Raw genomic sequence first — 16,258 nt, 5'->3', positions numbered from 1 at the left:
TCGTTTCCTTTTAGTTTGTATCCGAGACTACCTTTTATGCACGATCTACAAATCTTTGTGGAAAGTTTATTTCGAGCTTAATTGCTTTCTTCTTTCCTTCGGAAGATACCCACATTTTTTGTATGGAGATGGAGAAATAGAACCCAAAAACCTGATCTTTTCCTAAAAATATGCCCCATTCGATAAAAAAATCCATACTATCTGAAATATTTTCATTATTAATTTTATTGGTTACAATGGTCATGTTTATGGTTGTCTTCGATTTCTACTAAGTGAAAGCACCCTGAACGGAGAATTTATTATCGAGACCCTCAGCTGCATCTTCAAATATAATATACAAAAAATCAAGTCACACATTGCCAACAGTGAAAACTAGCGATGTGATACTTTTTCTATTATTTTGTCTACATGTTTGAAGTGAATTTTCTGCTGTAAAAAACATTTTTCCTTTTTATATTTCAATATCTAAGCAAAGGCATCGAGGTTTTGCAATATGTATGATCCTTCTTTGACAAATGGAGGTTCCCGTCAGACCAATAAAAATGCTGGTACTGAAACGTAATTTCACCTCAAAAAAACTGTGAAATACAAATAATGTTCGTTTATGATTGAACCATGAGGCGCCTATCAGCCATTTTACTAGAATTTTACTTTGATAATATTTTTACTTCACCAATTTCTACCAGTGAAAAGCAAAAACTGAGATTTTCATACTTTTTTTGTTTTCACTTCATTCATTTTCTACAGGAGAACAGATCGGATTTTTCGAAAGCTGAAAATCATAAAAAAGACCCAATGTTGAGAAAACCAGGTATGTGTTGGAGAAAGTATGAAAAAAGATAGCATCGCCTTCTATTATTAGAGTTCCATGTAATGATTCACAGTTACTCTAGTTATAAACTATAAATAACGATATCTTTTCATCTCATTCATATATTTTCCATTGTCTTTCGAAAACTAACTAATTGATGATTTATCAATAACATCCAACAATAGGAAAATTATAGTATCAAAAACACGTGTAAATCATACCTGAGCCTGTGAAGTTTATTGTACTTTACCCACACATGTTTCAGATATCCAGCCTGTTATTTTCAAAGACCAAAAATTATATATCAAAAATACTTGTTGGCAAATTTTCGAAAACAAATATTTGATACCAAAGAGAACTTCTCACTGCTATAATGGAACAGGAAAAAAGGAAAAAAATACCGCTGTTTTTATAATTATAACATCATCGACTCATTTTAGTTTTAACCTCCACCATATTCATCGGAATCGAAAAGATATTCCTGTATCGAAATGTGAAGGTTCACAATGGAATAATTGATTTAATTTAATATTTACAAACAAAAGTTGGTTAAAACGAACGTGTTTCAGTAAAATGAAAAAGAATCTGTACCGCATTTCATTTGTGAATTAAATTTTTGTATTTTTTTCGACAGTTTGATGAGAAAGTTTAACTTCTATCGATGAAGTGAATTCGCCGAATTGTGTATGCAACAACGACAACGATTTTTTTTTAAAATATTATATATTTGAATTTATTTATTTATTTATTTATTTGACACTTTGGTACATTGAGTACATATGCTAAGTCATAATTAAAAAACAAAAATAAAACTACAGAAGTTGAACAATACAAAAACAATAAATATGGTTCACGTCCACAAACTTTCACAACATAGAAGTATTATATAAAAAATCGGAGAAGCTCTAGCAAATACTCTCAAAATGTCATGAAAAAGTGTCGTGCAAGAATTTCTCAAGACTGTAGTAACACTTCTGTAAGAGAAGTTTCTTCACCTCAATTTTAAAAAGTTTATCTGACTCGATTTTCCTAATAGATGCCGGCAAGTTATTTTAAGTTTGTTGTATTAAATAGTGGGGAGCATCTAAAGTGAGCCGTTTTGTATGAGGGGGTTCTTAACAGTTTCCCATGACGGGTGTCTCTACCATGTATATCCGCATTTGTGACAAATTCAGTTATATTGTTACGGGCAAAAGTGACACACTTCAAGATAAATAAAGAAGGTGCCGTCAATAGGCCCTCTCTTAAGAAAATTGATCTACAACTATCTTGAAAATCTATATTAAAAATTAGTCTCAGCAATCTTTTCTGAGCAACAAAAACTCGTGGAAATTCCCTTGCACATCCCCAAGAAATGATATTAAAGCTGATGTGAGAATAAGCCATAGAAAAATAGACATTCATCAATCCAAAATTATCTAGAGTGTTTTTCAATTGTTTGATTGAGTAATATGCGGAATTGAGTTTGTTGCAGACCTTCTGAATCCAGGTCAAATTTTCGTCTAAAGACGTTCCTAAAAACAAGACTTCGCTGGAAGATCGAATACCATTTATTGTGGAAGAGTCACTGCTGAAATTTTTCCTAATAAATGATTTCATTGAAACAGATTTAGATTTATTCAGAATAAGTTTGTTACGTTGACACCAAGCACTGACAACTCAACTTCGTTTTTGTCGGCCACAGTAATTGCAGTTCATTGATTGTATGCAGGAAGAGCCATTGACGTGTGACACATATTTAATTTTGTTTGAGAGGCGATTAGAAGAAAAAGCACATATCAAAAACGATGTTATTCTCTTCTAACATGTAGAATTTGTCTCAGCCCATGATCTCTATCTGAATCTGCAGAGTAGGGAGAGTGAGTGTAAGCCCATAGCACTTAGGCCACATGTGACCAATTGTACATCCTCCCGAGGAGTTGTCCTCCTGGGTCATCGTCCATCCTGTCCTTTCCAGGAAGGTGGACAGGTCACTGGGAGACATCTCCTTTATATCGGCAGGTGTAGGCCAAGACTCGCCGAGCATACACTCTCTTATTGACGATAACTCCAGACACTCGCAGACATACCTGACAGTTTCATCTTCCTATTCACACATCCTGCATAGAGGTGTGTCCACTAGCCCCATATTATGGAGGTGTTTTTTTAGTCGCTTCCTTGGCTGAAGAGTCGACAATGCGATTACCTTCACTCGTGTCGTGCCCTTCAACCCACCTCAGGATAATGTTATTATCTACCGAGGCTTTGGCTAAATCTTGGTGGCACATTAGTACTAGCCCTGAGGTAACACATTGTCTTTTCTACTATCAGTGCAGATTGTTATGTTTTTGCCAGAAATTCCTTTCCTGGTTAGTTTTTTGTGGCAATGATAATCAAAGGAGAAACAAGTGATCTCAAGATCTAACGCCTCTCGACTTTTTTCAAAATATTTGAGAAGTATATTTATTAACCTTCGGCCAATTAGCAGGCTGTCAATGATGAACAATCATGAGATATATTATTATGCCGGGCGTATACTTCTATAGTTGATATTGCCAATGCATTTGGATTAAATTATAACATTATTAATATGAAACTGCCACAAAACTCACTCATCACTTACTCTGCAAAACAGACAAATTCTTTAAATGAGTCGATAAATATTCCTCTTCTTCTATTTGATATTTCAATTGATACGATAGCAAAAACAAAAATGTTTGACACGCCAATTTTTTAAGATTCACCATTTAGTCATATATATTTTGTTCGTGTGAAATTTAGCCTATATCACCTGGGCTATAAAAACACGCACATTATTCATCAACACGTCATCGATCATCAAAATTGATTAATCAGTCATGTATATAGACTGCTAAAATTACAACCTTTTCTTTTAGCTTTGCCGTAGCCTAGACAAACATCGCCAATTTTTGTCGATCTGCTGATTCGCCTGGTAGTTAGAGAAACATTGAAATTATCTATATATTTCAGATGATAATACGAAGCCTGTTCAAAAAATAAAGTAAATGTTCAAACTTCTTGGCCTATGTACATTCGATTAGAGAGTTTTTTATTTTTTTATGTTGTTGCATACGATAATTGTATTATACATCAGAAAGGTGTATAGTATTTTCAATACCAATTGGAACAGCACAGAGAAGGAATTCCCGCCTCGACATAGGCGTCGGCATATTATTTTTCAGTAGTAATTTTTAATATACTTCCAATCTTAGCAATCTTACAATCATAGCAATTGATTACCTCATGAAAAAGTTATCTCAACTGAATTTTTCCACCATGGGTGATTATGAAAAACTTCGAAATTTAAGGTAGTTGACTTCCGAGTCGAAAACTCTAAAATACAATGAAAACACAAATAATCATTTACAAAATAATAGAGGCCAACAAAATTGCTAGAAAAATCAAAATTCTTCTTCGCTATATTCGGATGAGGTGGATTTATCATCGAGTTGAATAACGATCGGATTTATGGAACTTTGCACATAATATTTGTTCTCTTCTTTTATAACGTGGGCTACACAGTTCTCCCACACATCACTATTACCTACTTCATTCACCACTCGCTTTATATTGTCAAGCACTACAGCATTCAAAGTCGGTGACTGATTACATTTCCGCAAGCTTTCTTTCACTGTGGCCCAAACCATTTGGATTGAACACACAATAGTATGGATGCAAACGTAAGAGAATATGACCACGTGTTTCATACATCGAATCAATAATATACTCTTTTTTGAAATTACGTTGTTTTATGGTCGCCAGTAATACCTTTTTCGTTGGAATCTTTTCGGGTATTTCCATATCATGATTTCGCATGAAACCAACAATATCTGCTTTTTTGTCTTATTGTTTGGTATTGTAGTCAATAACCGAGAATGATACGAAGCGTTATCCATATCAATAACCGAGTTTGAAGGGATATTTGGGAGAAGCTGCTCACTGAACCAGGTTTCGAATAAAACCGCAGTCATATCTTCGTGGTAATCAGCAGACGAGTCTTTTATATTTTTGGCCGAAGCAAAGCGTTAGGGATGAAACCAATTTCATTCCCGGCATGCAAAATTATAACAAGTTTTCCCCTTGAAGAAGGTGTGTTTAAAGCACAATACTTGGTTTCGTCTAACCAGCCATATTTGACAACATCATGAGTGGCAAACCAAGTTTCGTCGAGGTAGGTTATATGTCTGCTGCATTCTCCAAAGCTTTTCATTCGCCTCAAATATTCTTGTCGGAGTTGAACAATGCGTGTTGATTCCATTATGACTATCCGATTGTTCAATTTTTTATATCTGAAACCACAAGACAATAAGACACTTCGAAGAGTTTCTAAAGATTTGTAATTGTAATCGGGATAGTCGAGTAATTTATACCAAATCATTTCCAAGGTTGGTACTTCAGTTTTTTGGCATATACCATAAATTGTTCGCCCAATCACTTTTTTTTTGCTCCATCAACGTTTGCGAATTTTTTATTCCTTTGGTTTTGTTTCATTGCATAGTCAATGGCATCCCCTATTTCAATGACTCGAAGAACTGTCGAACGAGATAGTTTCGTTAACTCGTGAAGTGCGACAGTTTTCCTTCTTCAACCACTACCTGCAAATTAATTTGTCCGCTTTTTAATCTATTGTTGTCTTTAGATTCAGTATCAATTTGCTTCTCCTGAAGATGCTAACCTTGTTAGCGAAACGCGCGTCGAGTGCAAAAATATCAGTAATTGATCTCTAGAAAAAGTTTTCAAAAATCGGTTTGCAAAAACACTCACTACCTCACCTAACCCCACGAATACACGGCACTGATAAATAAATTGTGAAACGGACAAAAAATTAGTATTCAGCCAGTCCAGCTATCCGAGTCTTTATTCCTCAACTACATTTGATAGCACGTTTACTAACTATCTGGGTGACTAGGGGCCACAGGCAAGAAATGTTTATGACTGTACTCTTATTTTTATTGCCGTTCCAATTGGGAATGGATAGAATATACAAGCTTTACAGATAAAATCGAAAAGATGTGAATGACGACGCTTGTCCTGGACATTCCAGTACATCAATAACCGATAAAAATGTTGATAAAGTGAAGAAAATTGTTTTGGAGAAACGTCAAATCACTATTAGAGAAGTTGCTGAGGATGTCTGTATATCGATTGGCCCATGACATACAATTTTTAATTGCGAGAAGCAATACGATAATGCACCTGCTCACTCGTAATTGCTTGTTCTTATTTTTTGGCCAAAAACATTACAGGTAGCTAGATTTAGCACCATGCGACTTTTTCCTGTTCCCACGATTGAAGAGACCCATGAAAGGATGACTTTTTTCGACGATTGAGGAGATAGAAACCGAATCGATGAGCTCAATGGCATACCAAATAGTTCATATCAGAACTGTTTCGAGAATTGTAAAAAACGCTAGCACAAGTGTATTATATCTGAGGAAAACTACTTTGAAGGGGACGAAATAGAAATTTATGAATAAATAAAAATTTGTAGATAAAAATTAAAGATTATCTTGTTTTTTTGAACAGACCTTGTATATTTAAAAAATAACCTCATTATTGTATTCGAAACAAAAGTGGAACGTATATTAAACAATGAAAAGATATAAATATCTGCTTAAGTTCCTCTATTAATTCAGTATTTTTATTCCAGCCTGCCTATCTGCAGTATCCGTGGGACTGTTGTTCTCGTGGACTTCTCCCTTCATAGTGAAGATAACCGGTGACAAAATCAACTACGACATCACCGATGATGAAGCTCTCTACCTCACAGTCATTCCCCCATAGCGATGGTCCTCTGCTGCCCAATTTTCTCCAAGCTGTGCGACATCATCGGCAGAAAACGTACCCTGATGCTGATCACCATCCCCCATCTGATGAGCTGGATCCTCACGATAGTTTCATCGAACATTTTCGTTCTGTACTTCTCAAGATTCTGGGCTGGTGCAGGTGACGGATGTCTCTTCGCGGCTCTTCCCATGTACGTTGGGGAGGTGTCCACGCCAAGGGTGCGAGGAATATGGGGAAATTTAGTAAACGTTTTCACGTATTTCGGGGTGTTCCTGATAAACGCCATAGGATCTCAGTTCAGCGTAGAAATGACTGCTTATATATGTATTCCCCTTCCTATAATCTTCTGTATTGCCATGAGTTACATGCCCGAATCTCCCTATTGGTTCATAATGAGAGGTGAGTTTTCCGTACTATTATTTATTGAAAAACTTGGAATTGTTCATCAATTCAAAAACAGGAGAAATTAAGTGAGCTTGGTTTCTCCTCTCAATTCAAAAACAGGAGAAATAAAGTGAGATTGGTTTCTCCTGATTGGTTCACCTGACCTCAGTTGTGTACCCAGGTACCCAGATATTATTATTGTTCATTGCCTCTTCTTTTCTATTGAAATTATTTATCCCTGTTTTTGAATTTCTGTTGCCTTCTTTGTTGGGAGCGTGTTTGGCTACAGCTGATTTGTCGGTTTCCCCGAGTCGACAATTTTTCTTGTGTTCAGAGAGACGTGTACCTAGACTTTTTTCGTGGTTCTACTGTAAACCGACTCACAGCTACGAGGAATTAGGTATACCCCGGGTCCTGAGCTGACTTAGACTTTGTCTGATGGTTTTGTTGGCCTAAATATTGGTTTTATGTCGTGTTTTTTAAGAAATAGTGTGGCTCTGAGAGAAAAACACGGCGTGCAAGCAATATTTAGGCCAACAAAAACTATCAGACGAAGTCTAAGGTCAGCTCAGGAACCCAGAGAACCTTTGCAATACCCGTGGTCAACCGGATTCCTTCTAGCTGCGAGTCGTTCTACATTGAAACTAGGAAAAGAAGTATAGGTACCCGTCTCCCTAAACACAAAAAAAATTGTCGACTTAGACAAACCGACAAATTAGCTGTGAACAAACATGAATGCTCTCAATAAAGAAGGCACTCAGATTTTCTCACGCGAAGATATAATAATACTCGATAAAACTGAAAATTACTATCCAGAGGCCATAGAAATTCAGAAACAAACGGATAATTCCAATAGAAAAAAAGAGTCAATGTATATTAATAATATCTGGCTACCTGTCCTCTAAGACACACAAAGAAGATCAGGTAATTCAACTATGAGAAATCAAGCTACGACCACTAATAATAATATCAGACCAGAGTCAAATACCAGTATGGCAGTTACCACGTTCGGAACGAGAACAACAACTCGAGTATCAACTCAAGCACTGTGACAGTTGCCACAACTCCTTTGCTAAAGTATATCGCAGTAGTAGACGAAACATCAGAAAATTGTTGTATGTTGTCATTCAGTGTATATTCTGCTTAGGAGTCGTCTAGGTTTATTATATTTTCAACCATTTTTTATGAGATCCATTGCAACAGTTTTGCACATGTCGAAGGATTTGTGGTAAAACTTGGGGTTTATGTTTCAAACAATTCCATTGAATTTATGTGATGATGTGCAATTGACTGGTGGCCAAAGACTTTACAGAAAAAGGCCCAGGCGAAGGTATCTGGCTTACAGAGACAGGCTTGTCTGGGCATCAGTGGTACCATCAGTACCACACCATCAGCGGCCATGGAGATCCTTCTAGATCTAACTCCTCCTGGAGAGAGAGGCTAGATGGACTACATACAGACTTGTTCACGTTGCCAATTGCACAACAAATCAATTGAATGCAGATTGCAACACACTATTGGTTGACACTGGAAGTCACAGCATTCTGGAAGTGACCTCTGACTTCATGCCTCCAACTGTCTTATAAAGTACTGTTCCCGAGTAGAGAGGACTGGATTCTCCGGAAGAATCAAATATTAAGAGCAGATAGTTGTTGGTTCACAGATGGATCAAACAAACCTTCAGATTCAGGTACAGGTGTTTTCAGTCGTAGACCCAGAACAGAGATATCAACCTGCCAAAAAACCTATGCGACTGTATTTCAAGCGGAAATGTACACTACTGAATTGTGTACGGAGAGATTGGAAGAATTTAACCGAATACACAAGTCAATAAAAATATTCTCGGACAGTGAAGCGGCGTTGGAAACTCTTAACTTCTACCGAGCAACGTCTAAATTGGTAGCAAATTGCCAAAAACGACTCTCCTCGATAGGAAGACTTAACACTCAACAATACAGTCAGTCAACTTATTGATGGATATAGATTGGACAGATCCATTGAGCGCTTTCAAAATATTCGTTACACAGTAAATACGAATTTGCCATTGAGCATGTATGGGATATTAGACTGTGAGCCATACAATTGTATCAATTCAAATTTATATTTATTTTTTTATTCATGTAATGACGCCTTGTAGGCCTATTTAGGCCTGCAGGTCTGGATTTCTGGCCATACTGGCCTGGAAGGCAATGGGGCTGCTGACTCCTTCACAAAGAAGGGTGCTGCAAACAGCTTCATCGGACCAGAACCTGTCATTGGCACCGCTTTAGGCTTTGTTAAATACAGATTGAACACCTGGATGGTATTGACTTTTGGCCGAATCTGCCAGGACTGGCTCACTCCAAGGCGATTATTCACCCTTCGAAGCTTGATACCAAACAGTTGTTGGACTATAGTAGGAATGAACTACGATGTCTAACAGGCCTGCTCACAGTGTCACTGTCATTCAAATCATCATATGCAGAGACTTGGACTGTCGGAATACAGTGTGTATCGCCTGTGTTTGGGAAATAATGGAGATGGGAGCAGAGCACAAACTTTGTGTCTGCTCTGCTGGGGACCGAATCAGGATTTTAGAGTTTGGCAGAGCCGAAATCGTACAATCTGACCTGAAAGACCTATCACCATACAAATTAATCGGCTTCGTTAAAAAGCTGGGTTTATTTGGTCGAGTGTGATTAGGTGTGAGCCACAATAAACCCTTGCGGGTTGTGGTGGTCGAATAGACCCACTCACTTTGGACCTGACCTAACCCTAACCCCCTGTACTAGTTTCTACAAGTTCGACTAGAGTCTGAAAGTATTTTCAGTTCTTCACAGCATTTCCAAATTGGTTATCTCGATCTGTCGGTGACTGTGAGTCCAAAGTCAGAATTCTCGAATGAACTAGTTATTTGGATCTTAACCTGTCTTGTAGTCCCACAGAACTGCATTCAAAGACATTGGGCAATAAGAAATGTCACTTTAGCTTCAAATGATCGGTGTTTCCATTGCATTTTGATTAAAAGTGACAAAACCTTCAACCTAAAATCACAAAGAAACCTGAGGTGATAACACAATTCTGACTAGTGTGAAATCTATTAAAATCACTCTGTACACCTCTTCAGCATCACGAATAAATCAAAAGAATCCCAAAAATGGTGAGTTTCTAGATGATGAGTGCCTATTACGAAGCAGTAAGTGCACTTGTGTAAAAAATGTATTAAGTATCCAATTAGCAAGTTATTTACTGTCGGGTTAAGTTGTTTTTCGCTTCGTAACAAACTCGGAAATGATCTGTTTATTTGAATGTAGTTCCTCACACTTTGTCAAATATGTTTTTGTAAATTGGCTTTGCCGTTGAATAAATAAATGAATGTTCAAATATTCTCAAATAATGTTCCAAACCTTGTTCAGAATAATAAATATAGATGATAGTGGCATAGACCTTGCGTGTGGTCCATTGATCAAACAGGTTCTATTAATATAATTTTATCTAAGATCAATATTTCATTTTCATCAAAATAGCACCATTTTCGGATTATTTGTCACCAGAGTTGGAAGTGATTTTTCTATTTGGTACTGTATTAAATCACAATCGATTCTAATGATATCAATAGCTATTATGTACTGACAATTTTCTTTTAATACGCAGATAACGTGAAACAAATCGTTTTAGGATTGACATGATTATGAAACTATTAATTGTTGATAGAAAACTCGAGAACTTCAATGAATAATAGCAGGCTATATTATAACCTCGGAAACTAATTAAAGTAAATTGAATAAGAAAATAATAATAAGAAAAATTATATAGTAACACCCATTCCATAATATTTACGTCCTAGAGGATGTAATGCAAATGACTGAATTGCAATGACTGAATGCAAATGACTGAATTTTTAGTTGTCATCAGGACAAATTCAAATGAACAAGATATCAGAATCATAATATGCTTAGGACAAAGTCAGTTGTAATCAATAAAAAGAATATACACTGTGTGAAAGCCAAATGGAATAAATTAATTATTTCGGTTACTGTACATATTTTAAAAAATCCAGAGACATGACAAATGTGAATTATAATTTAATATTCCTCAACTTGAAAATGCCACCCCTACCTTCAACCCCCGTCGAGTGACAGGTACAACCCCAAATTTTTTAAATGGGAAGTATAGGTTTGTGATATATCGTTTGAAAGGTCTCTTTATTCTCTATTCAAAAATATTATCGCTTTCAAATACATTGCAACAATTAAGATAAAATAAATTAAAATCATGTGAAGAAAAGAGAAATGAAACTTTGTATGTTTTTTACTACTTTTATTTGTAACTCACGTCCTAAACTGACATTTTCAAACTTATACATATATGAGTTTATTGTTTGAAAATGTCCATATAGGACGAAACTGCAGTAACGTGAGTTACAAATAAAAGTGGTAAAAAACATAGAAAGTTTCATTTCTCTTTTCTTCATTATGATTTCCTACAACGTAGTAACGGCTACATCCATCAATTTATTAAAATCATGTGGTTACCGAATCTCGATAAAATACACTCAAAAAGTAAAATGTAATACAAAACGTAATAAAATATAGAATACAAAAAATAACTATGGATGTTAACGAAGTAGATGTTCAAAATGTTCACCGCAAACATCTTGGCAACATCTTAATCTCAAATAAAACTGTATTCTAACATTATTCAACATGTCAGGCGTGGCTGACCTAATCGCAAGCAGTATTCGTTATTTTAAGTCATTCAAATCTGAAGGTTTAGTTTTGTACACATTGCTCTTTACATATCCCCATAAAAATAAATCTAATGATGAAAGATCAGGTGATCGCGCTGGTCATTCAATCGATCCTCGCTTCCCTATCCACCGATTGGGAAATGTTGTATCGAAGTATTGCCGGAAATCAACTTGGTAATGTGGTGGTGCTCCATCCTGCTGAAACCATATCGTAATCACTGGAACTTGAGTGTTTCCTGGATCAGGATATACATTTGCTAAACTTTGAATGACATTATTTTGGAGTAGTGCCAAATAATTATCGCCATTCAAGTTGCCCTCAATGAAAAAGGGACCAATGATATGGTTTCCTATAATCCCTGCCCAAACATTAACTTTTTGCCGATTAGCATGACCGTTAAGAGACAAAGTACACTCATCAGAAAACAACGTCTTTTAATTGGATGATATTGTTATCCAACATGTCCATCATTTGCTCACAAAAATAAGTTCTTCTATCAAAATCGTCTTCCATGAGTTCCTGAGTAGGTATCATTTTATAGAGATGCATTCTATTTTCTTTTAATATGTTTACTATCGATGTATGGTTAACATTGAATGTAGTGGATGCCTGTCTACTCGATGTATATGGGTTTTCCTCAAACTCAAGCATCACATCTAATTTGAGTTCATCACTCATTGCATTGGCAGCTGCTTTTTTATTTGCCCCGCATGACTAAGCTCGCGGAACTGCTTCTCTATTTTGCTTATTGTTCCTTGAGATATGGGCGGTAAATTAGAAAATTTCTCATGAAATAGGCGAGCTACTTCCTGTTGTGTTCGGGTATTATCTCCGTTATCAATCATTTGTAAAACTGCCATTTTATGCATTTCCGTTAATCTAACCATTTGTCAGACTTGAAGTTAACGAACTTCAAACTCAAATTTAAATATTGTCAACTAATGTTGTAACATACCAAACAAATGGAAAAGACGTTTTAAACTAACGTTGCCACGGAAATTATTTACATTTTTTTAAAGGATACCATCTAAAAAGAACATTGCTATGGTTTTTGCTTACTTTCTTATTATCAATAGCTCAACTTGAAATAAGTTCTGAGTGTATTTTATCGAATTTCGGTAACCACATGATTTTAATTTATTTTATCTCAATTGTTGCAAGAAACTTGAAAGCAATAACATTTTTGAATAGAGAATGAAGAGACCTTTCAAACGATATATATCATAAACTTATACTTCCCATTTAAAAAATTGTGGATTGTACACAGTCATTCGACGGGGGTTGAAGGTAGGGGTATTATTTTTCCGTTGAAGTATGTCAAATTATGATTTAAATTTGACGTGTTTCGGGATTTTGTTAAAATATGTACCGTAACCGAAATAATGAATTCATATTTAGCTTTTACACACTGTATAACAAATACTAAAACATAGATATAATAACTGATGTTACAGTTGTCCACATATGACTCTGTTCAAAAAAATGAGGTGAATTTTATTTTTCTCGAATGAGCAGGTGCCAATTAAGTATAGAAAAAAGTAACACCTTTTCATCTATTTCAGATAGGGAAGACGATGCCAAAGCTTCGCTTAGACGCCTGAGATCCAAAGAAAACGTTGACGACATCTACCTGCAGCTGAAATCAGACGTGGCCAGACAAATGTCAGAAAAAGGCACTTGGACGGACCTGTTCATGAACGAAACCAACAGAAAAGCCCTGATAGCAGGAATCTTCCTTAGAGTGTCTCAGCTACTTGGAGGAGTAACAGTATTCAGTGTATATACTCAATACATTTTTGAACAATCTGGTGCCGAGCTGAGCTCAGAAATACCAGCGATGATCTACACCGGTTTGTGCTTCGTCCTGATATTCATTGCAGGATTCGTAGTGGAAAAATTCGGGAGACGTAAAACGTTTATGAACTCCATACTTTTCTGCGGTATCGTGTTGTTGCTCGAGGGTATTTATTTCTATTTGGACACAGAAGTAGCGAGCGTGGATCTGTCTTCTATTAAATGGTTTCCTATAGTAGGAATGATCCTGTATATAATATTTTGCTCTTTCGGAATTATCCTCATCCCCACGCTCATGTTGGCGGAACTTTTTTCAGCCAGTGTCAAAGCCAAAGGTGTGAGCGTGTTGGTGATGACATTTGGTATTATGTTATTTGTTGCTAATAATCTATTCAATTTGCTCAAAGTCCATGTGGGGATGTACGCTCCATTTTTGTTCTTTGGTGTGAGTAATCTGATATCAACGTTCCTTACTTTATATTTTGTGCCAGAAACCAGTGGGAAAACTTTGGAAGAAATACAACAAAGTTTGAAAAAACAATCAGGAGTAGTATAGAAAATGTTTATTTATTTATTTAATTCTTTATTTTATTACGCTTGTAGCCTAATGTGAATAATTAGAATTAAGATTTTATGATAAGAAAGAAAAAGACTTATTTTAATATTAAAAATAAAAAATCAGTTATTGTTTTATTCGACTAGAATAGTTTGATTCCCTCGTTCAATTCCCTATTAATCGATTCGAATCAATTGATTTTGGCTATCAATGGTTCTTAAGACAAAAGTCGAAATGTTTGAAGGTGGTTGACAATGTTTCGTGGTGTATTTCATTAGTTCGGACTTCCATTGTCTAAAATGATTTAAATTGATTCGAAATCCCTTCAAGAATCGTTAAAAAATGAAAAGATTAGCTGAAAAATAACAATTATATTGAGCAAAAAAAACTGAAATTACAATGAAATAAAAAACTAACAACAATCAAAAATTGAACTATTAATACGAGCTGAAAATTAAGCCAAGTTACTTCACGACGTTTCGATTGTTAGTGACGGATGATGACTCCGAGATCTGACTATTTATAGGTCATTCGAGTGCTTTCACCTATCTCATCTTCCCTCTCTCTGCTTCATCGGTTTTAGCATGAGCTGACCGTTTGGCGTGTGAATTAATTTATTTTGGGGTTTTAAACCTACCATAATACTGGAAACTGGATCAATAGAGAACCTGCTCAAGTATGATATACGACAAACTGTCCCCAAGAAATTACTAGGCAACGTAGGTACATTTCTTCAAAAAAGTCTAAATAATGAATGAGAAAAGTGGAGCTATGGAAAGCTATCTTTTTTCGTTTTCAAAATATGATTTTTACGTTCGTTTGAAGGTGGTTGACAAAATGTTTCGTGGTGTATTTCATCAGTTCGGACTTCCATTGTCTAATATAATATAAATTGATTTGAAATCCCTGAAAAAATCAAAAGATTAACCGAAAATAACAATTTTATTAAACAAAAAACTGAAATTACAAGGAAGTAGCATACAAGCTACAACCAGAAAATAAAAATTGAAATATTAATAAAAGCTGAAAATTAAAAAATATCAACAAAAAAATCAAAAATAAAAATGAAAATTAAAAGATTCCAAACCAAGTTACGTCACGACGTTTCGATTTTTAGTATCCACAATCGTCTTCGGGTGATAACTGGACTCATTCCTCCGAGATCTGACTATTTAAAGGTCATTCGGGTGCTTTCACCTATCCCCTTTTTCCTCTTTCCGCTTCATTGGTTTTAGCGGGAGATGACCGTTTGGCGGGAGTTGGTCGTTTTTCGCTTGATTAGAGGTTTCCATATGTTACGTATCTCTACACTAGCTTGACTAAATGCGTTGTTGGACAACATATACGCGGCTTCCTTGAATTTTCTCCTAAACCAGTGTTCCTCTTTGTGGATGATTTCAGCTTGAGCCCATTCGATATTATGTTGATGAGTCCAAACAGGCTCTGCTATTCCGGATTTGCTGGTTTCTCCTCGCTGTGTGTGTTTCTTGTTCTCAGCAGTGCGAACTTTCAATGGCCTCTTAGTTTCTCCGATGTATGATTCTCCGCACTCGCAGGGTATGCAATTCTTGGAATCGCAGTCCGCGTTTGGTGGCCTGGTTTTTATGAAGCTGCTACGGATAGTGTTCCCAGATCTGAAGCAGGTCCTGATGTTATACTTGGACCCGAGCCTTCTCATCCTTTCCGATAATCCTCTGATGTAGGGAAGTACAAGTACTAGTTGTGGCGACTTCTCTTACTTGTGGAGCTCTTGCTGTCTTCTAGCTAAAGCCTGTTCTACCATCACTCTGAAGTAACGATTCTGTTGAAGGTCATTTTTGATGATGCCTATTTCTTTTTCGAGACCTTCCTTTGTATTACAGAGCTCGAAAGCACGGTCTAGTAGAGTCTTGATGATTTCTCTCTTAGTTGATTGATGGTGGTTGGATTTCTGGTTCAGATACTGTCCTGTGTGAGTGAGTTTTCGATATACAGATGTTTCCCATTCAGTGTCGGTCCTCTTCACCAGTACTTCTAAGAAAGGCAATTCGTTGTGGACTTCCTTCTCCATTGTGAAAGTGATGGAAGGACTTACGTTGTTGATGTGCTTCAGGAAAGTGTCTAGTTCTGCATTCCCATGGTTCCATATTATGAAGGTGTCGTCTACGTATCTCAACCAGACTCGGGGCTTCTTGTGGGCTTCTTCAATGGCCAGAA

The 16,258-nt window shown here is 36.2% G+C and overlaps 1 protein-coding gene across 1 annotated transcript in view; it reads left to right on the top strand.

Annotated features, from left to right (window-relative positions):
• Positions 1-14,187, top strand: part of LOC111517895 (facilitated trehalose transporter Tret1) — a 73,013-nt gene extending 58,826 nt beyond the window's left edge. Inside the window, 3 exon segments of the mRNA XM_023174182.2 lie at positions 6,462-6,595; positions 6,598-6,997; positions 13,275-14,187. Of these exon segments, the coding sequence (XP_023029950.2) occupies positions 6,462-6,595; positions 6,598-6,997; positions 13,275-14,062 (1,322 nt within the window). The 3' untranslated portion in view covers positions 14,063-14,187.
• Positions 14,188-16,258: the final 2,071 nt, after the last annotated feature.

Source organism: Leptinotarsa decemlineata, unplaced genomic scaffold (genome assembly GCF_025532065.1).
Source record: "Leptinotarsa decemlineata unplaced genomic scaffold, Ldec_3_MD MMD2_tig00026336_RagTag_RagTag, whole genome shotgun sequence".
Classification (NCBI taxonomy): domain Eukaryota; kingdom Metazoa; phylum Arthropoda; class Insecta; order Coleoptera; family Chrysomelidae; genus Leptinotarsa; species Leptinotarsa decemlineata.
This window is presented reverse-complemented; position numbering and strand designations above follow the sequence as displayed.